The sequence below is a fragment of the Lissotriton vulgaris genome, chromosome 11, assembly GCF_964263255.1.
Source record: "Lissotriton vulgaris chromosome 11, aLisVul1.2, whole genome shotgun sequence".
NCBI classification, from domain to species: Eukaryota; Metazoa; Chordata; class Amphibia; order Caudata; family Salamandridae; genus Lissotriton; species Lissotriton vulgaris.
In genome coordinates, this window is record NC_141699.1 from 860,029,285 (window position 1) to 860,051,517 (window position 22,233).

Here is a 22,233-nt window from a genome sequence, read left to right on the forward strand (position 1 = left end):
GATCACATCATCTATCTATCGCTTCCAAACAGCTATGGAATCGATAAAAGGGTTCTCATGTGTATAGAGATGTTCTTCCTCATAGCTGTCCATATAGATATTGGCCAAGCTAGGTACATATGTTGCGCCCATGGCTACTTCCTTACATTGGATGTAGAATTGTTTTCTGAAAACGAAATAGTTCTGTTTCATAGCAATTTCTAGAAGAATAATCAGGAAGTGGGTCGGGATCCATTGTGGTGCTGGACGTCTGTCTAGTGTGGCACCAATGTCTTCTATTGCTTTGGTCTGTGGTATGGAAGTGTAGAGTGAACTGACATCCAATGTTACCATGAATTGAGTAGATTTATCGTAGGGCTGGTTCTCTAGCAATTGTATAATATGCAAGCAACTCGCGCATTTTTCCGAGAAACCCCCCCACGCCCAGTTTCATTGACTTTAAGCCTAATTTCATCAGAGCCCATACTGTGCATTTCTGCCCTCTGTTTCACTAATTTTTTGTGCCTTCTGCCCTCTGTTTCACTTGTTTTCCCCTTGTTTTTTGTGGCCTTCTGCCCTGTTTCACTCGTTTTTTGTGGCCTTCTGCTCTCTGTTTCACTCATTTTCCCCTTGTTTTTTGTGCCCTTCTGCCCTCTGTTTCACTCGTTTTCCCCTTGTTTTTTGAGCCCTTCTGCCCTATGTTTCCCTCGTTTTATGTGGCTTTCTGCCTTCTGTTCCACCCGTTTTCCCCTTGTTTTTGTGCCCTTCTGCCCTCTGTTCCACTCGTTTTCCCCTTGCTTTTGTGCCCTTCTGCCCTCTGTTTCCCTCGCTTTTTGTGGCCTGCCCTGTTTCACTCGTTTTCCCCTTGTTTTTCGTGCCCTTCTGTCCTCTGTTTCCCTTGTTTTTTCTGGCCTTCTGCCCTCTGTTTCACTTGTTTTCCACTTGTTTTTCGTGCCCTTCTGCCCTCTGTTTCCCTCGTTTTTCGTGCCCTTCTGCCCTCTGTTTCTCATGTTTTTTGTGTCGTGCCCTTCTGCCCTCTGTTTCCCTCGTTTTTTCGTGCCCTTCTGCCGTCTGTTTCACTCGTTTTTCGTGCCCGTCTGCCCTCGTTTTCCTCTTGTTTTTCGTGCCCTTGTGCCCTGTTTCCCACGTTTTTCGTGCCCTTCTGCCCTCTGTTTCACTCGTTTTTCGTGCCCTTCTGCCCTCGTTTTCCACTTGTTTTTCGTGCCCTTCTGCCCTGTTTCCCTTATTTTTTGTGGCCTTCTGCCCTCTGTTTCACTCGTTTTCCACTTGTTTTTCGTGGCCTTCTGCCCTCTGTTTCACCCGTTTTCCCCTTGTTTTTCGTGCCCTTCTGCCCTCTGTTTCCCTTGATTATTGTGGCCTTCTGCCCTCTGTTTCACTCGTTTTCCGTGCCCTTCTGCCCTGTTTCCCTCGTTTTTCGTGCCCTTCTGCTCTCTGTTTCCCTAATTTTTCGTGCCCTTACGCCCTCTGTTTCCCTTGTTTTTTGTGGCCTTCTGCCCTCTGTTTTACTTGTTTTCCACTTGTTTTTCAAGCCCTTCTGCCCTCTGTTTCCCTCGTTTTTCGTGCCCTTCTGCCCTCTGTTTCCCTCGTTTTTCGTGTCGTGCCCTTCTGCCCTCTTGTTTCCCTTGTTTTTCGTGCCCTTCTGCCCTCTGTTTCACTCGTTTTTCGTGCCCTTCTGCCCTCGTTTTCCACTATTTTTTTGTGCCCTTCTGCCCTCTGTTTCCCTCGTTTTTCGTGTCGTGCCCTTCTGCCCTCGTTTCCCTTGTTTTTCGTGCCCTTCTGCCCTGTTTCCCTCGTTTTTCGTGCCCTTCTGCCCTCGTTTTCCACTTGTTTTTCGTGCCCTCTGCCCTCGGTTTCACTCGTTTTCCCCTTGTTTTTCGTGCCCTTCTGGCCTCTGTTCCCTTGTTTTTTGTGGCCTTCTGCCCTCTGTTTCACTCGTTTTCCACTTGTTTTTCGTGCCCTTCTGACCTCTGTTTCCCTCGTTTTTCGTGCCCTTCTGCCCCGTTTTCCACTAGTTTTTTTCGTGCCCTTCTGCCCTGTTTCCCTCGTTTTTCATGTCGTGCCCTTCTGCCCTCTGTTTCCCTCATTTTTCGTGCCCTTCTGCCCTCTGTTTCCCTCGTTTTTTGTGACCTTCTGCCCTCAGTTTCACTCGTTTTCCACTTGTTTTTCGTGCCCTTCTCCCCTCTGTTTCCCTCGTTTTTCATGCCCTTTTGCCCTTTGTTTCACTCGTTTTCCACTTGTTTTTTGTGCCCTTCTGCCCTCTGTTTCCCTCGTTTTTCTGCCCTTCTGCCCTCTGTTTCACTCGTTTTTTGTGGCCTCTGCCCTCTGTTTCACTCGTTTTATTTGGCCTTCTGCCCTCTGTTTCCATCGTTTTTGTGCCCTTCTGCCCTCTGTTACCCTTGTTTTTTGTGCCCTTCTGCCCTCTGTTTCCCTCGTTTTATGTGGCCTTCTGCTCTCTGTTTCATTTGTTTTCCACGTGTTTTTCGTGCCCTTCTGCCCTCTGTTTCCCTCGTTTTTCGTGCCCTTCTGCCCTCGTTTTCCACTTGTTTTTCGTGCCCTTCTGACCTCTGTTTCCCTCGTTTTTCGTGCCCTTCTGCCCCGTTTTCCACTAGTTTTTCGTGCCCTTCTGCCCTCTGTTTCCCTCGTTTTTCATGTCGTGCCCTTCTGCACTCTGTTTCCCTCATTTTTCGTGCCCTTCTGCCCTCTGTTTCCCTCATTTTTTGTGACCTTCTGCCCTCATTTTCCCTCGTTTTCCACTTGTTTTTTGTGCCCTTCTGCCCTCTGTTTCCCTCGTTTTTCATGCCCTTTTGCCCTTTGTTTCACTCGTTTTCCACTTGTTTTTTGTGCCCTTCTGCCCTCTGTTTCCCTCGTTTTTTGTGCCCTTCTGCCCTCTGTTTCACTCGTTTTTTGTGGCCTTCTGCCCTCTGTTTCATTCGTTTTATTTGGCCTTCTGCCCTCTGTTTCCATCGTTTCTGTGCCCTTCTGCCCTCTGTTACCCTTGTTTTTTGTGCCCTTCTGCCCTATGTTTCCCTCGTTTTATGTGGCCTTCTGCTCTCTGTTTCACTTGTTTTCCACGTGTTTTTCGTGCCCTTCTGCCCTCTGTTTCCCTCGTTTTTCGTGCCCTTCTGCCCTCGATTTCCACTTGTTTTTCGTGCCCTTCTGCCCTCTGTTTCCCTCGTTTTTCATGCCCTTTGCCCTCTCCTCTGTTTCCCTCATTTTTCGTGCCCTTCTGCCCTCTGTTTCACTTGTTTTTCGTGCCCTTCTGCCCTCTGTTTCACTCGTTTTCCTTTTGTTTTTCGTGCCCTTCTTGCCTCTGTTTCACTCGTTTTCCCCTTGTTTTTCGTGCCCTTCTGCCCCCTGTTTCCCTAGTTTTTCGTGCCCTGCCCTCTGTTTCACTCGTTTTCCCCTTGTTTTTCGTGCCCTTCTGCCCTCTGTTTCCCTCGTTTTTCGTGCCCTTCTGCCCTCTGTTTCACTCGTTTTCCACTTGTTTTTCGTGCCCTTCTGTCCTCTGTTTACCTTGTTTTTCGTGCCGTTCTGCCCTCGATGACGTCACAGGAGTCAGACTCTCACGAGAAGAGTCTGCAGCTCCAGGAGAGGAGCATCATCCTCTTCACCCGCCTCCACCCTCAGCTAAGCTCCAATCCGAGCTGCTGGTTTGGGTGAGGGCGGGCAAATGCAGCCGGAAAAGTAAATAGACCATGAAGGGCTACACAAGCTACTGCCGGGTTCTCCGCGAGGTACCGGTAGCTCGCGATCGACCGGTTGGAGACCCCGGGTATAGATGGTAGAGATACGTGGTTCCTTATTGATCAAGAATTCCTTTTCTGGTGTGCTCAAAAATCCTTCATTGACACCCTCCTCTGCGAGTCTTTCTATCAGTGACTTGATACTAAGTGTGGGATCCCTTGGTGTCGCTAGGTAACTCTCTCGTACACTGAGTTGTTATTCAATTTCATCTATGCACTCACAGGAATTTTGTACCAAGACTGCTCCACCCTTGTCTGCGGCTTTCACGACGATGGATGGGTTCTCACGTAGCCTCTTCATGCAAGTTTTTCTTCCTTAGTTACATTGTGTTTATGTATTGTCTCTGGTCCAGTGATGCCATCACTTCTTGTGTGACCACTTGTTCGAATGCCAGTATGCGTTGACTCATACTGTATGAACCGGGCGTGAATGTAGACGGTGGTTTGAAAGGTGTTGCCTCTGTTCTGGGCGTGTATGTGTTCCTACTAAAGTAGTATTTAAGTCTTTTCTTACGAAATAATTTTTGTACCTCCAGTTTGGTGGTAAAGGAGCCTGGTCTGTTGGTTGGGACAAAGGAGAGACCTTTGCTGAGCACTACTCTCTCTGCCTCCGTTATTGTATAATCCGAAAGGTTCATGATGGGGTCCCTAAGAATCCTGTTGTGTTCTTGATGCAGTGTGGTGACCGTGGCTCCATTCGCCATGGGCTGTTGGTATATTGCTTGAGGTGTATTGGTTGAAAGGGTATCCGTAGTTGATACTTCTACTGGCAATGGTGTTGTTGCTTCTGTCACCAGTGAAGCGTTTGGCTCCGTGTTGAGAACACCCTGGAGGTCTCCGGTATGGTGGACCTCGCGCCCAGCTTCGGTTGCTTCCAGTATACCAATCTGTTGATTGTGGCTGCCTCTGTTTCCACTGTTGTTGACAATACACGTGTCTTCGTGTCAGGGACACCTGGGATCACTTCCTGGGCGAAAACCTTCCATGCTGCTTCAGTTGACGTTGATGTTGTTGCTTCCGTTACCATCTGTATGTTTGTCGCTGTGTGGAAATCTCCCAGTGTTCCTCCGACGGCAAGAACTTCACACGTGCATTCCCTCTCTGTGATCCTCTTCCTCTGTTCCATCTTCGCTGCTGATCCCAACCTTGCTCGGCCGATCCACCCCGGTTGGATTGGCGGTAGCCTTGATCTAAAAAATGCTGCTGTTGTGGTGGTGCCTGAAAGCCTTGTCTGCTTGTGGAGGGGCCTTCTTGCTCGGATTCGGAGCCACTGCCAGCCGAGGAATCTGAGAAGGTGTTGAAGCGCCTTGGTCCTTGTCTGCTCTTATTTGTAAAGAATCCCTGTTGGGCTTGCTGGTAATATTCGTCAGCTAAGTATGGATATGTAACCTTTTTATCGTAATTTCTGATATCCTTGGCAAGTTTGTCAAATTTTCTGTTAAGGGTCACAGTGTTGAACTCCAGTAGTGCTTTCTCTGCCCTTTCCAGGGCCTCTTTGGCGTTGGTTAGTGCACTGTCTTCTAGGATTTCTCTCTTCAAGTCAGCGATCTCTTGTGTCAGTTTTTTAACGTATTCTATGGCCGTTTCCACCCCAAGCCCCATCCAATGCCTAGAGCAGTTTTGGCCACAAAACTGAAGCCTTCTCTAAACTTAGGCACATCAATGAATATGGCAGGCTCATTTCTGACCTGTAAGCCTTTTGGTATTATGTTGGCAGTAAGGTATTTAGTTAGAATGTGTCCATGAAGGCGTGACCTGATAAGTTTCTTTTCTAGTCGTTCTATCTTCAATAATTTTTCATTCAATGTGGCATCGACCGAGGTGTGGTCTGCCCCTAGCAGGAAATTGGATGCTCCTTGATCTTGTATTAATCTGGCAATGTAATCTTCGCTATATGAAAGAGTCTCTTTGTCTTTCATAAGATGCCTGTCTAGATGTACCTAAGTGTACCTAGCATGTGAGTAGGTGCGAAAGAGCCTAAGTCTAAGAACCTAAGTTTAGGAGCCTAAGTCTAAGAGGCAGGAATCCCACTAGGATTTAGTCAAACCCCCATACCTGAATAGTGAGAGTGTGAGACTTCATCCTGAACTTGAGCTGGATACCCCGCCAGGGATCGTCAGACCACTGTCAGCTGGAGCGATGGCATGTCGGAGCTGCACCGTCTCTGGTCAGTGTGTCGGCCTTGAAGTCTCGGTTCCCTCCTGCTTACTGATAGCAAAAGGTGCTGTATTTATACAGTCTATGTGCGTATGTTCCCCATTGTTTAGTATGAGGATGACGTTGGGGATTAAACCTTGTGGGTCAATGGGAGAGGTGAAGTGGACCACCTCCTGTAGAGTGTACTCATAAATTATTCATATGTGATAAGGATGATGTCTCGGCAATATCTATTGGGAAAAACCCACCCTCGGCATGGAACTAGGTGAAAGATTTAGTCCTTATAAGGCGTTATGTCAATACAAGGAAGTCTGTCCTTATTTGAAGTTATGTCCTTACGAGGCTCGTTCATATGAAATGACGAGGAGACGATGTAGGAAAGCGTACGATGCTCCCTAGACCTATATCAGGGTACCGATATGAAATATAACAACAGTAGTGGCTGTCGTCGCCCTGGTGAAGTGAGCGCATAGCCCGAGTGAAGGCTCCTTTTTAGCTAGAGTGTAGCAAGCTTTAATACACAACACACCAATCGAGAAAAGGTGCGTTTGTGTACGGCCTGTCCCTTCTTTGCACCCACGTAACCAACTAAAAGTTGATCATCCACCTGGAACTGCTTCGTACGATCCAGATAGAAGGAGAGTGTATGTTTTAGGTCCAGAGGGTGGAGCCTCTCTTCTTCCTTTGAACTATGCGGAGGCGGAAAGAAGGTGGGCAAAGTAATCGTCTGCCCGATGTGGATGGCAGTGACCACCTTAGGAGGAAAGGATGGACGGATCCTGAGAGCTACCTTGTCCGGATGAACAGACAAGAAAGGAGGTTTTGATTAAAGAGCCTGGAGCTCACTCACCCTTCTAGCAGAAGTGATGGCTACCAGGAAAGCAGTCTTAAGAGTCAAGAGACGTAAAGGACAATTATGAAGCGGCTCAAAGGGAGGGCACATTGAATAAGTTAGCACAAGATTCAAGTCCCCCTGAGGCATAACAAAAGGGATAGGAGGAAAAAGATGTGTTTTTTTTTTTGTGTGTTCAAAACTGCTTTATTGCATAGGAAAAACAATACACAGCTTCTTGCGCCTACAACCCGGAGGCCGGCAGCGTGATAGTCAGTTATAACACAGCCTTGTGACCGGCATCCCGGAGGCCCGGCAGCGTAGCACAGGATCAAGTGATAGTAGTAGCGCATCCGGCATTGCCAGGCATCTTAGGATGTACTGCAGCAGAACAGCGTTTTCAGTTATTATTTTTCAGGTTGAAAAAAACTTCCCAACATTCAACAAACTGAGAGGCGTTATAGACACGCTCGAACATAAAGGCCCGAGCCGATAGGGCGATCAGATAGGCAAAATCAGACTCATCTTAATGGTCGTAGAACAAGAGTCTTGGCGGCATATAATCAACGCTATAGTAGGCATCATGTATGGTGTCACGGAGTGTCATTGGACATGAGGGGGGTGAGTATATGTCACAGGTGGCATGGAAGGTCTCTGGATAGAGCAAGGGGGCTGGCGTCTCCAAGAGAGAGATCTATGGTTATGAACAACATATGGGGTGTGCTAGGTAGGTCGAAGACCCATGGCTTGGGAACAGGGAGACATCCCTCATCTGAAAGGAGATGGAATGCATATGTATTGACGTGAATTGTAATCCCACTGTAAGTCCCAGCAGCGTCGCTAACTACCAGCATGGTTCCTTTCAGGTGTAACGTCAGTATCCCTCTGTGTGAGTAAATAGCTCACTAGGGGCCCCCAAGTATCTTTAGGCCGACTCATTACCGGTAACAATTCAGCGAAGGTAGTATGCTGTTCCTGACAGTATGTCAAGTCTGCTAGCCAATCCTTAAATTTAGGCACTCTGCCTCGGCCCCATCTGCACACTACCCGCCTTTTAGCCAATAGCAATGCAGTATCGACAAATTTCCGACAAGATTTAGGAATATTCGGGGTATGCCCAAGAAGTGCCATCAATGGGTCCATAGGCACGGCGCACTTCGTCATCGCTGTGAGGGCGTCCGTCACCTGTTGCCAGTAACGCAGTACTGGAGGGCATCCCCACACCAAGTGTAGGAAGTCTGCATGTTCGGCATGGCAGCGCCCGCAACGATCATCGTCCGCTAGGCCGAATCTGTGTTTCCGCACTGGTGTATAATACATTCGCTGTAGGAATTTGTAATGGATGATTTTCAGTCTACTACTTGCGGAGATACGAGACGTGAGGGTACAGCAGTATTGCCATTGCTCATCAGTGAGGTCAGCAGTTAGCTCAGTAATCCAATGTCCCCGGGCACCAGCCTCAGGTATCGGAGCTGCAGCCCTAAGCTGACGGTAAAGGCCAGAGACCAGATGTGTCCCGTCCTGTGAGCAGAGTAGGAAATGAAGCGGAGGCAGGATTTCAGGTTCATCAGGGAAATCAGGCAGGATGTCCCTCATCCCCGCGCGCAGGCGTATGTAATAGAAGACTTCAAGCGGTGTGCGGCTATGAGATGCGAAGAACATCTCTGCAGACTTAAACTGACCGCCCGAGAATTGGTCGCCCCAACAAGCAACTCGTATCTTCGCACATGGCGTGCGAAAACCCTGTTCCTGCAACAGAGCGAGGTCCGGATGAAAAGTCAGCGGTAGCTTGGGGGAATATGGCAGGCGGCAGGACAAACTCTTGGCAATACGACGCCATGCGTCAAGTGTACGTGATACTGAGGTGTTCGACGTAGGTATGGATGATTCTGGGCAGTGGAGCAGCCCATTAAGCAGAATCGGATGTACAATCCAATCTTCCATCGCAATGTGAGGCATAAAGGGGGTAGGGGGCAGCCAGTGGTAGGCAAATTGCGCCTGTGCACATTGATAGTAGGCTTCAAAGTCAGGGATATCAAAGCCTCCCCTGTCATACGGAAGGATGAGCGTGGACCATTTCAACCTCGGGTTCTTACCTCCCCAGAATAACCGACGCAGCTCCGTCTTCAGTGTTTTAAAGAAAAAAGCGCCAGGGAAATAGGGGATGTTAAGGAAGAGATAGAGGAAACGGGGGAGGATCACCATTTTTATGAAGGATGCCCTTCCGGCCATGGATAGCGGCAAGGTTATCCAACGGTCTATTGTGGCTGTTAATTTAGTGATTGCTACACCATAGTTGGACCGTAATGTTTCGCTCCTATCTCGGGAAATTTGTATCCCCAGGTATCGAAGATCGGTCCGACACCATTCCAGCGGATAGTCAAGGGGAAAATCGGTAACCGTCTCCGTTAGAGGGAAAAATTGCGACTTGGACCAATTATTGTGTATACCTGACATTCTGCCAAACACAACAAATTCTTGGAGTAGAGGGTTGAGATGCACTTCAGGGTTTTTAACATAGAGCGTGATGTCATCAGCATAAAGGGACACATCAATTTGCCGCTGCAAACATTGAATCGCCCCTTCCCGATGCAATTGGCGTAGGCGACAGGCAAGAGGTTCAACAGCTATAGCAAACAAGAGGGGAGATAGGGGGCATCCCTGGCGTGTGCCTCTAGTAATGTCAATAGGGTGCGAAAGATGACCATTGATGAGTACTCTCGCGGTGGGCCGAGTATAGAGCAGGCGGACCCAGGATATGAAGAGTTTCGGGAATCCCATACTGGCTAATACGGAAAATAAGTAAGGCCATTCGACCGAGTCGAATGCCTTGGAGGCATCGAGGAAGACGGCTGCTACCGGCATGTCGGGGTGTACTGTGCGGAGTAGGGAGAATAAAGTGCGGAGGTTATGTGAAGTAGAGCGACCTGCCACAAACCCAGATTGATCGGGCAATACGATCCTGGACATGAGTAGCAACAGACGAGTAGCCAGGACCTTAGTGAGTATCTTGACATCCCAATTTAGGAGGGAAAGCGGGCGGTGAGAGTTGCAGGAGCTGGGATCCTTATCGGGCTTCAAGAGGGAAGTAATAACCACTTCCCGCATAGAGCCAGGGAGAACTCCGTCGCCCAGCGATTCCTCGTAGACTTCACGGAGGACAGGAGCCATAATATCTATAGAATTCAGCAGGGATGCCATCGAGGCCGGGGGCCTTGCCGTTCTTAAGGGGCATAATGGCCTCGCAGATTTCATCCAGCTCGAAGGGGGCCACCAGAAACGCCCTGTCTCCGTCGCTGAGCCAGCAGAGCGCCACATCTCTCAGATAGTCAGCATAAGATGTATCGGATACTGTGTCAGAAGTATAAAGTGTGTGGTAGTGAGATGTAAAGGTAGCAAGGAGCTCGTCCGAGTCCCTGACCGTGGTCCCATGTGTGTCAGTAAGTTCAAGTATGGTATTGCGTTCACGTGAGGCCCTTGTGAGTTTCGCGAGAACCTTGCCCGGCCTGTCTCCCTCACAGTACTTTCTGGCCTGCCAGTGTTTCCCACAGAACTTAGCCTCCCTAGCAGCCTCCTCCTCATACTTTGATAACGTGTCTCTAAAAGCAGCGTGTATATCAGGGCTGCCGTCCGCCACCATGCGGAGTTCTAATGTTCGCAGCTCCCTTTCCAGTGTGTGAATAGTGTTTTGAATATCTCGCAGGACCCCAAAGCTTTTGGAAATGCAGTATCCTCTAATGGTCACCTTAAAGGCCTCCCAGATGTGTTCGACCGAATCCACTGACCCCTTATTTCTGGGGAAAAAGGCAGCTATCTCTTCACCCAACTCGATTCGGAAAAGACTATCCAACAGGATCTCAGGCCGGAGCCCCAATGTGGTCTGGGGCTATCCGACCCAGGAACGTGGAGGTGTAGCAGCACGGGACTGTGATCAGAGTATGTTCTTGATAAATGTGTCACCCCCAACACCTCTGTGGCAACCCCCCTGGTAAGAAGAAAATAGTCCAATCGCGCCCATGTTCCCGCGTGTGAGGTAAAGTGTGTGCCTTCCCTCCCATGGCGGTGTAAGTGCCTCCATATGTCCACAAGTTCGCCCTCTGCAATCATCCCCTCAAGCGCCTCACGTGCCCTGGGTTTATAGCTGCTCACCCCATCCGCCCTATCCAGATGTGGTATCAACGCTAAATTGAAGTCACCCCCCCAGACAACGTGGCGAGAGCCAACATCCATGACTTTGCCCCATAATGTGGTAAAGAAAGCGTGTGTATCCACGTTAGGAGCATAGCTGACGACAAATGTGTATGTGTCCCGACCCAGTCTGCCCCACAAAAGGACAAAGCGCCCCTCACTATCCACCAGATCACCGCATTTATGGAACGGTACACTACGAGCAATAAGGATGGTAACTCCTCTCGCATAGGTGGAATAAGAGGAGAAGGTGCAGACTCCAGCCCACCTACTCGCAAAGGTGTTCCCTCCCTGCGGTGACAGATGGGTTTTCTGCAACATGGCCACCTGGACACGGTGTCTATTGAGATAAGCGATAACATTCCGACATTTTCTAGCATCATTGAGCCCTCGAACATCCCATGACATACAGTTCAATTGTGTATTAGCATTCAAAGCAGCCATAGATAAAAGTATTGCAATTTGATCAGTCCTAGCCTATGCGATGATATTGAGCCCACTCTAAACAGCCAATATAGGTAATCATCACAGTGCATAATTCGAGCAGACATTCCGAGCGATAGGTGCCTCTCCCGGAACAAACCCCCCGCCTCCCACCCCAGCATCCCAATCATGCCAGTAGCCACCTTTCCCCACCCATCGTCCCTCCCCCTCCCCCCCAAATTCTGTAACAACGTCAACAGTATAAAGATTCGCATGGAGAACACCCTTTAGGGATATGGCATAAAGTACGCACAGCCACTTCGTCCGCCCCCGGCCTCCGAGTCTGTACCGCCCTTGGTGGAGGCTAGGGTCAGAGAGTGGTCCTTGGATTAAATTACCACAGGAGTGATCAGGCAGCGTGGTTCCATCGTGAATGGTCGTCTCTTGTCGTGCACACAAAGTTAGAGTCAGTGTATGACAATGCAGGTGAACCAAACAGTTCAGTAGATGCAAGCGATCAGTGTTCATCCGCTGCCGAAGATGGGTCCTTGTCCTCTAGATCCGCTGCCGCGTTCGGTCCTCCCTACGTGCCTTACGTATCGACTTTAGGAAATCTTCCACTTTTTGAGGGTTCATGAAGAAACGTTGTTTCCCCTGGTGTGTGATCCGCAGCTTTGGGGGTGGCGATACAATCTCAACAAGGAGCGTGCAAGTGTGCAGGTATAACTCCGCGCGGTATGAGCTGGATGAGGCGCCTCTAATGCACAGCGTTCATTGCTCGGGGGGTGTATAGGCCATCCATCACTCCACGCGCCCCTAGTCCCTCCGGTGGAGATGGGGTACAGGGCCCAGTGGCAGTAGTGGTAAAGCTACAGTCGTTTTGTGAGGAAAGCAGGCCTCTAATTTAGCCCCGTTTTGTGAAGGTGGGTGCACTGGCTGCCAGATCGTGGTAAATTGTGGGAGGCAGCGCTCGCTGCGTTCAGGATAGTGTCAGAAAACCCTCCGCGGCCCAAGCGCTGGACACGGTCAGGCCCCGCAGCCCTCCGGCGGGGGTGAGGTAACTCTGGATGAGTACCCAGGGGGTCAGCGCCACCTCTGGCGCGGGCGGACAGGGAGCATGTAAACACAGGGCCGTCGGAAGGCCCTCCTGCAGTCCGGTGGGCTGGTAAACTCTGCTGCGCCCGGCCCCCCCACCGCCCGTGGGGATCGCAGATGCAACCTCCTCTGCCCGGTGCGGGCGCCTCTCACCTCACGCTATCCAGCGGTGGGTGCAGATTAAGCCCGGCTTCTCAACGCAGCTCCAGGGGTCATCACGCCGCCTCGAACCCACTCACACCGCACAGCGTCCCACTTCCAGCCAGGCAGCCTCAAGTTAATTCCTCATCCGGGGGCGAGGTGTTCCGGAGGATAATGCTTCCGCACTCCGGCTCCAAGGTCCCCCGCAGAAGTTGCTCGGGCCCCCGTACCTTCACTCGCGATCGAGGCCTCTCTCCTCGTGGCCAGCCTCTGGGTCGCGTAGTCTGGTGCAGCCGGCCTCCCCTGCTCACGGGCTCCGCGCGTGCTTGCGGCAAATCTTCGATCGGCGCTACTGCTGACTCCGGACCACACAACGGCCTCAAAGTCAGGTCGAGTGTAAAGGGCACCCCCCCTACAGCAAATGGGGGGTGAATCCGATGTTTTCTCACCCTGTGGTGAAGGATAATGTACGGATAACTTGCCAAGGAGCAGGAGCTACTCGACTAGGCAGCCATTCCGCTTGTGCGCCCTCTAGCGCCCCCATGTGTTAAGCCTTTCGGTTAACTACTGGGGACTTGAAAAGAGAAGGCTGATCCGGCAGCCGAAGGAAGGCAGAGATGGCTGAAAGCTAGCCCTTGATAGTGCCCAGAGCAGATCCCTGCTGGGCTAAAGAAAGAAGGAACAAGAGTACTTCAGAAAGAGGGGCAGAAAGGTTATCCACAGCCTTTGCTGTGCACCATGCCACAAATGTGTTCCACCTGCAGGTGTATACCGACTTTGTGGCGGGACGCCTGGCTACCAAGATTATGTCACAATCTTCAGGAGGCAGGTCAAAAGACGTCAACTGCCGCCACTCAATATCATTGTAAGGAGGTGGAGACTGGACGTTTTTGGGTGGAGGACCCTCCCCTGCTGCTGCAATAGAAGATCCTCCCGAAGAGGCGGTCTGATCGGAGGATCGATGGCCATGTTGAGCAGCTCGGGATACCAGACTCTTCGTGCCGTATCCGGAGCCACAAGAATAACTTGGGCCCGGTCGCACCTGGTCTTCTTCAGCACTCTGGGCAGAAGTGGTAGAGGCGGAAAGACATACAACAGAAAAGCGTTGTCGAGCGAGTGGTGCCGTGGAAACTGCAACGTGCAAAATTTATGACATTGCACGTTCTCTTTGGTGGCGAATAGATCTAGCCAAGGCTCTCCCCACTTTTGATAGAGACCTTGCACCACCTCCGAGTGAAGACACCATTCGTGTTCCATCATGCACCTGCGGCTGAGTTCATCTGCCCTGGCGTTCAGAGAACCTGCCAGGTGTTGAACCACCAAGGAAATACCTTGATGTTCCAGCCATGTCCAGAGGCGGAGGGCCTCCTGACATAGGGTCCACAACCCCAACCCGCCCTGTTTGTTGCAATACCACACGGTGGTGGTGTTGTCCGTGAACAACTGCACTACTCTTCCCCAGATAGAGGGAAGGAATGCCTTTAGTGCAAGATGAATCACCAAGAGCTCCAGAAGGTTGATGTGAAGCCCAGACTGCCGTTCTGGTTGGGGAAGGGAGAGGGATCTGCCATTGACTCACTCCTGGTTCATAAGCCACCACTGCAGTTGTCGAGCAGTGCCTTCTGAGATCTGGACGCAATCGGACAGATTCCCCTGATGCTGCGCCCACTGGAACTTCAGGTCCCACTGCATAGCCAGCATATGCCAACTGGCATGATCGTCCCGCAGGAAGCAGGAGGCCATGAGGCCCAGCAGCCTCGGGATCACTCTGACCGAAACCCAGGATAAAGGCTGAAAGTTCGGAATCATAGCCAGAATATCCCGGACTCGCTGTTCAGGAGGATAGACCCGAAACCGCGTCATGTCCGGGACCGCTCTGATGAAGAGGAGCTTCTGAGAGGGAATCAGGTGCGACTTCGGCACATTGATGGAGAACCCCAGCGAATGCAGGAGGTCAGCCTAAGTCTGGAGGTGGAAGATGACTGCCTGGGCGAGCCTGCCATCAACAGCCAGTCATCGAGATAGGGGAAGACTGAAACCCCTGATCTACGCAGATGAGCTGCGACCACCACCATCACTTTCGTGAACACCTGAGGGGCGCTGGTAAGGCCAAAGGGGAGCACGGTGTACTGAAAGTGCTTGTGGCCTACCGTGAACCCCGCAGGTAACACCGGTGTGTCCTGCAAGTCCATCGCTACCATCCAGTCTTGCGGGTCGAGGGCAGACAAGACCTGAGCAAGCGTCAACATCTTGAACTTCTCCTTCCCGGAGGAAGTGATTGACGTCCCTGAGGTCCAAGATAGGACCCAGGCCCTTGTCCTTCATGGGAACCAGAAAGTAGTGGGAGTAACAACCACGACCTACTACTGGGACAGGAACGCGCTCAATGGCTCCCTTGGCCAAGAGAGTCGTAACTTCCTGCTGGAGAAAAGCCAGATGATCCTCCGACATGCAGTGGTATCACGGTGGCATGGCTGGAGAGGTAGTCTCGAAGGGGAGGGAGTAGCCCCTTTGGACTATTTGCAAAACCCACCTGTCCGAAGTGATGGTGCGCCAGTGGGGGAGGTGATGGCGAATCCTTCCACCCACTGGCGGTCAATGGGCCTGAAAGGTCAGACTAGGAGGGTTTGGAGGCTGCTGCAGAGAGGGGGTTGGTGGACTGGCCCCCGGAACCTCGCTGGTTGTTTCCACGTCCCCGGCTGCGCAAAGGTTGGGTAACTTGCTGCGGCCTGTGGCCCTGGGTGGGACATATCAGGGCACCACTTCCATAGCTACGAAAGGGGTAAAAAGCAGTGCGCCGGACGGGAGGAGAGGCCCAAGGACTTGGCTTTAGCCTGTGAGTCCTTGAAGCGCTCTAGGGCGTTGTCTGATTTGTCGCCAAAAAGGCGACGGCCATCAAAGGGTATGTCCATCAAGGTGTCCTGGACAACCCCTGAAAAGCCAGTGGACCTCATCCAAGTGTAGCGGCAAAGCGCTACCGACGTTGAAATGGTCCTGCACAGGGAGTCGGCGGTGTCCAGCCCACAACGGATTGTAAACTTTGCTGCATCTCTCCCGGCGGCCCAAGAGACATGCGGTGTTTACGGACCGCAGTCCTAAGCTGGTGGAAGAGAAACATTTCTTGCCAAGATAGTCCAGCTTTTTGGATTCCCTTTCCGGTGGAGCGGTAGCTCTTGGGGTGGGGTGTTGGGAGAGGAAAGTGGGGTCGCCCGGAGCTGGGCGGTGACGTTGGGCGATCATCCTGTCTACGGGAGTCCCCGTGTTGGGCCTGGACCACGTGCCGAAAAGGACGTTGGTTAGAGCCTTAATAAACGGCAACAAGGGCTCCGAAGAGCTTGCCGCCGGTTGAAGCACCTCAGTCGAGAGGTTAGTCCTGCCCCCACCATAGGAAGCTCGAGGTTGAGAGCCTTGGCCGCCCTAGGCAACACCACAGCGTATGACACTCCTTCCTCCCTAGCCACGGTAGGAAGAGACAATATGCCAAGGTCGGGTGAAGTGTCAAGACCACTGGCATCCCCCAGTTCCTCTCTCCAGTCCTGCTCAGTATCTAGCTGGTCAGTTAAAGGGTCAACTGACCCCTCCCAGTCCTCCTCATCATCCTCTGGGTGCCACTGTTATTGGAAAGAGACCCCAGAAGTGAACAGGGGCATGAAAACCCCACCCGGCGCCGGATTTGGCTTCGGATGACGCTGGTCCGGCTCCGTGTCCATGTCGAGAAGGAGGCTGGGGGTCGACGCCGGCCGGGGAGCCGACCGGCGCCGAAAGCGGTAATGGTGCCGTAGGAAGCGGTGCCGGTGGGGGTGTAATGAGGTCAACCGTAGCTGATCTGGATAAAGGCCTGGATCCAAGGAGGGCCTGCCTGCAGCGAAGACCTAGGGCCCCCCAACTGAGACAGTGGGGCCTGAAGGCGCACCGGCGGGGTCGGTCTGCCCAAAGATGGCGTACATTGCTTCGTAGAACGTATGAAGATGGGCGGGAGTTGCTTCGGGTCCCGGAAAGGGAGAGAAGCTCGGAGTCGACCCTTCGGGCTCCGTGTGCAGAGCCGCGGGAGTGGCACCACCCGTGTGCCTCGTCGGATCAGTCGACCGACGAGGAGAAGAGCGACGATGCTTCTTCAATTTTTCTTATGCTTTGACTTACCAGACACCGAGTGCGAAGACTTAGATGGTTCCGTGCGGGGTCCCCCAAGGCTCCTCCCTTTCACCTCTTCTGTTTAATCTTTACATTTCTCCCCTCATCTTTTCTTTAGAACAAAAGGAGGTCGCCGTATATAACTATGCGGATGACCTCCAACTTGTCTTCAATCTGTCCTCTTCTTCTGCCTCTATCTCTAATTTTCAGTCCACTATGATTTTCATCAGGGACTGGATGGATTTCAACCACCTGAAACTCAACCCTGATAAGACCGAGTTGGTGTTGACGGGTGGTTGTTCCAGTCCCTGGTCTTCACTTTTTTGGCCCCCTTCCCTTGGTCCCTCTCCGGTCCCCTCTACTTCGGTCAAAACCCTTGGTATTAAACTCAACTCTCACCTTACCCTTCACTCCCAGGTTAGTTCTGTGGTTTCTTCCTCTTTTCTTTCTCTTCGTACCATCCGCAAGGTCTCTCGATTTTTCACCTTTGAGGCCTTGAAACTGATCGTCCTTGCGATGGTCATCTCCCGCCTGGATTATGGCAACGCCCTATATGCAGGTATACCTGCATATAGTCTCAGGCGGTTGCAGATGATCCAAAACCAGGCGGCTCGGTTGGTCTTTAACCTTCCTAAATCCTCACATGTCACCCCCCTTCTGAAACTTTTACATTGGCTCCCGGTTCGGGAACGTATCCAATTCAAGCTTGCATCTATCACTTACCAGGCTCGATTGGGCACGGCCCCTGCATTCATTTCTTTGGAGATTATCCCCTACTTGCCAACTAGGGAGCTCCGATCTTCTTCCCAATCCCTCCTGACAGTTCCCCGGTTTCGCCGGAAAAAGTGGGGGGGCTCAAAATTTGCGACCCTTGCCCCAACCCTCTGGAACTCATTACCCCTAGATCTCAGATCCCTAACCCCATATTCCCAGTTTCGAAAGAAACTTAAAGCTTATTTCTTCAGCAAAACCTTCATTTAGTCCTTTGTCACCAGACCTCCTTTCCTTGTCTATGGTGGAGATCTGCCAGTTACAGTGCCATGAAACCGCTGGTGTAAGAGCGCTATATAAGAATTTTTAAACTCAAACTTAGATGATTTCGGACCGGAATGGTGGTGGCTCCGCAACCGGTCCCTCGACCTCCCTCTCGACTGGGACCCCGAACGGCGCGGAGCCGACTGTCGCCATTCAAGCAGCTTTTGAGACTGCTCCCTCAAAGTCTTCGGGGTCAACAACTGACAGTTGGAGCACGACTTGGGGTCGTGGTCGTGCTCCAGGCAAAAGAGGCCCCCCAAACCCCCCTTATGGGGTTCAGGCACGCTTGCTGCGCTCGCTCGCTACGGTGCAGTATGCAAATCAGTTTACGCCCCACCACTTTCAAATGTCACCAGCCGCCCCTGCTCAACAGTAGTTGAGACACCTATTTTTAGCCTAACAACGCGATTGACAATTATGCACAGCATGCAAATCTAGAATAGATTCATGCAGCAAAAATAGAATTTATTGCAGAAACAACTTATGCCTGTTGTAATTTTTTTGTGAAGTAATGCCCCTTTTATTCTGTGATAAGAACATTTTATTTTGAATTTTAAAGGATAAATTAAAGGTGCGGAGAAGCAGGGGAAAGTGACTAAGCAAGGTACATCAGCTTACTTTTATCTTCTTGTCGTCAGTGGCCACGGTCCCATCAGTAACGAAGCCCAATGCCATGACCTTTTCTAAAAAATTATTCAATTTTTCTTCATCGTGATGAACACTGGACCCGGATGTTTCTATTAACACGTAAAATGGACTTTCTGAAACAGGAGCGGAGATTAAACACGGATATAAAAGGTGCCAATAGCCATTGGCAGACTTACATTGTTATCTTTTCACAACTGTATGCACTCACAACCAAAAATATTTCAGGCAATTTCATATCAGTATGCTCTCGCTATTTTAGAATATACTTCTTTTATCTCTATATATCACCTCTTGTCATTGCTATGTAAGTGGTCCATAGCTTTCCTAATCGAAAACAGATGAACAGGGTATTTAAAAAATATATATTGACATTTCATCAAATAAGCAAAAGAAATAGATGAGATTAATAACATTTTGAAAGCCTCTGGTACAGCAGAACAATCATCAACATTAATCCAGCGAATTAGATCAAATTGCATACGTCATATACAGCGTGGAAGCACAGGATGTGCATTGCACTTCATTATTGTCAGTACTAATTGCTAAGGCACCTCCATTCTCATCGAGTTAGCCTATCAGCTGCCTCATCACTGGTCAGATACAGTCTAAGTGGTTCCCATATGCCTCTAGGTCGCGATGTACTTCACAGAGTGACGCTGTATGTCTGATGTGTCTCTGCAATATATAAGCTATGGTTGCCGATCCTTTATTGAGGGAATGAGTCTTTACTCCAGCCCATGGCTCCCCCCTATTTACCGAGTAATAATGCCACGGCAGCATACTTTCTGACTCCCTCAGGCATCCCCTTTACATATCCCAACAATGCAAGGAGGTGGGAGGATTTCATTGTATTTCCTGTCATGCAGTTAATATTTAACTTCCCTGTTCCCAATATCTTGCCATGTCCACCGTCCACGCCAAGCACATGTAGCCTGCCTTATGGTAGCTGCATGTTAACACCTAGGATAAACGTCTAGTCCCATCCTTAACAGAGCTGCGGAACTACCGTTTACCTGTTATATTTCTGTCTGGGTCTTTTTGCCAATTATTATTTTGCTCAAGAGGTAGGAATGTGCCTGCGAGGCCACCCTGTGTGTTGGGCATGATCACGCGGGCCACTGCTGCGAATGTAGGTGGTTCACTGGAAAAGTGGAGTACCGTTATGTATATGCTAAATTAAAATATCCAACGGGGAGATTTCCCCTCTCCTTCCACAGTCATGAAGCTACACTTTGGGTAGAGACCACCTAACCTAACAAGATGCAACTGAGGAAATCTCTGGTAAGTATGTATTAACTATCCCAACAAGAGCGGTCATTTTAAGCCAAGCCAACATCGTAAATGCTACTGTGTTCATTATTTTGGCCTCAGGAGGATCCTGGCCGCTACAGTATTCAGCAGAATGGGGTCTGCTATATCAGCCTTGACCCCAGCATGTGGGGCAGATGTCCACTTGGGACTAAATGAATGCATGCTTTGCATATGCTAACAAACAGTACTGCTCAAATCCAGGCATAGGGAAGAGTCCTTGTACCAGCTCATATAAACATGAAAAATATCGTTCTTAATTAAACAAATATAGATATGTATTTAAGGGAATTGGTATTAGGAAACAGTTACAGTAATTTAGGAAAGAACATAATTTTAATAACTGCTACTCTCCCTTACAGTGTCAACGGGAGGGCCTGCCACTGATCCACAGCATCTTTCATTTTAGGGATCCTAGGACCACAATTTAGTGCTTATTATCTGTGCATCCCAGTGTCACTTGATGCCTAAATACCATACTGCCTGTTCAAACCACTATAGTGGTGTGAGGAAGTAGAATAATAAGTAGGGTAGATGAGAGTCTGTCACAAGTTTCAAAGTCACGAACTTGATAGATCCAGTCTAAAGTTTCAGTAATTTAACCGGAGCTTAAACCCTGGTAGCTATGTTACAGAGCACACAGGCTTAACTTAACAAACTGTGTAAAGCATTTAGAAGTACGATAACAGTTATAAGGACTGAAACAAAACACAATAAAAAAAGCTCACTCCAATTTATAAAAATCTGGAAAATGTTAATAAGCAAACTGACACAAAAACGACAAAAATCCAATAAGGAGAAACTGGAGGTATGAATTTTGAAGTTTTAATTGAAAATACTGCCAACAAAGACTAGGACCTAGGAGCATTTGAGGACTACCGAAATGCAGCACAAGTTGGATACACTAAGTAGCTTGGTCCTGCTACGCCTGGAAGTAGGGAAGTTCGAAAACGTTTCTAAATCTTAATCTATAAGGGACTTTCATTTTTTGGAGGAAATGTAATCCGATGCCATGGAACTGCTGGTTGGATCTTTTCGCAGTTGACTCCTTCGAAGATCTGGAGCAAACGTATTGAAAAAGTTCTCAAAGTTCTTTTGGTGTCCACATAACCACAAGACTACACTTTCAAGATCCTATGCCAGGATCTCTGAGGGTTTGTTACAAGGAACAAGGGGACCCAAAAGTAGCAATTGGTCTGGGACCTTTGGGAGTATAATGTTTCAGAAGACAGTGGTCCCAAACATTAGCAAGGAAAGGACAATCCGAATAAATATAGACCAAAATTGAAATCTATATTTTGCTGCCCAGTCGGACAGATTTTAATAGCATAAATAGTTATATATATCCAAGTTGTAAAGCAATTACCAAGGGGGACACAGCCTGTGTCCAGCTATCACATATGTGAAAACATATGACATACATATAAGGCAAAAGAAAGGGCAGTCTGTAAATACTTCAAAATTTGTAACAGACGATGATAAAAATACACTTTTTGTGATCTTTTCAATGCATTATATAAATCATCAAGTGTATATTGACGACGATTCGATCCCTGTTTAGTATGGGATCATCATCAGGACTTATAAATGCATGCTTAAAATGGTAGTTGCCCAACATATATGAACAGAACCAAAATACAAATTACATTACATGAACATGACATTCAAGGATAAATACGGGAGGAAAATTGGGAAAAAAAAGAAGAATAACATACATATTAGAAATAATAATAATGTATAATATTATTATTATTTCTAATATGTATGTTATTCTCAAGGCGCTGAGGCTGGGAGGGTCCGCAGATCTGTTTAGCCGAAGAGCCAGGTCTTGAGGGTCTTCCTGAAGGTGTTCAGGTGGGTGGTGGGGGGGAGGGTGATCTGATGTCTGCTGGTAGCTCGTTCCAGGTCTTGGCTACAATGTGAGGGAAGGATCTTCTGCCTGCTTTGGGTCTGTGGATGCGCAGGGTTTTGGGCAGTGTGAGGTTGGAAGATCGGAGGTTTCTTTTGGGTACATGGAAGTTGATTCTGTCATTGAGGAATTTGGGTCCGTTGTTGTGTAGGCATTTGTAGGCGTGAGTGAGGCTTTTGAAACGGACTCTTTTCTCCACAGGGAGCCAGTGGAGACATCGTAGGTGTTGGCTGATGTGCATGTCGGGGAATGTAGAGGATGAGTCTGGCGGTGGTGTTCTGTATTGTCTGGAGTTTGCGGAGTAGGAACTTGTTGATGCAGTAGTAGAGTGCGTTTCCATAGTCCAGTCTGCTGGTGATGAGTGCATGGGTGACTGTCTTCCTTTACTCAGGGGGGATACACTTGAAGGTCTTGCGGAGGATGAGGAGGGTGTTGAAGCAGCTGGAGGTAACAGCGTTGAACTGTTGGTTCATGGTGAGTGATGAGTCGAGTACGTTGGCGAGGTTCTTGGCTTGGTCCAAGGAGGTAGGTGGGCTTCTGAGGGAGGTTGGCCACCAGATGCTGTCCCATGCAGAAGGGGTGGTATCGAGGACCAGTCCTTCTGTCTTCTCGGCGCTAAGCTT

The 22,233-nt window shown here is 49.6% G+C and overlaps 1 protein-coding gene across 3 annotated transcripts in view; it reads right to left on the minus strand.

Annotated features, from left to right (window-relative positions):
• The window catches only part of D2HGDH (D-2-hydroxyglutarate dehydrogenase), an 821,087-nt gene that overhangs the window by 188,531 nt on the left and 610,323 nt on the right, over positions 1–22,233 (minus strand). For all 3 annotated transcript variants that reach the window (XM_086943998.1, XM_086943999.1, XM_086944000.1), the window contains one exon: positions 18,364–18,506. In XM_086943998.1, coding sequence (XP_086800124.1) covers positions 18,364–18,506 — 143 coding nt within the window. The remainder of the gene's footprint in view (positions 1–18,363; positions 18,507–22,233) is intronic.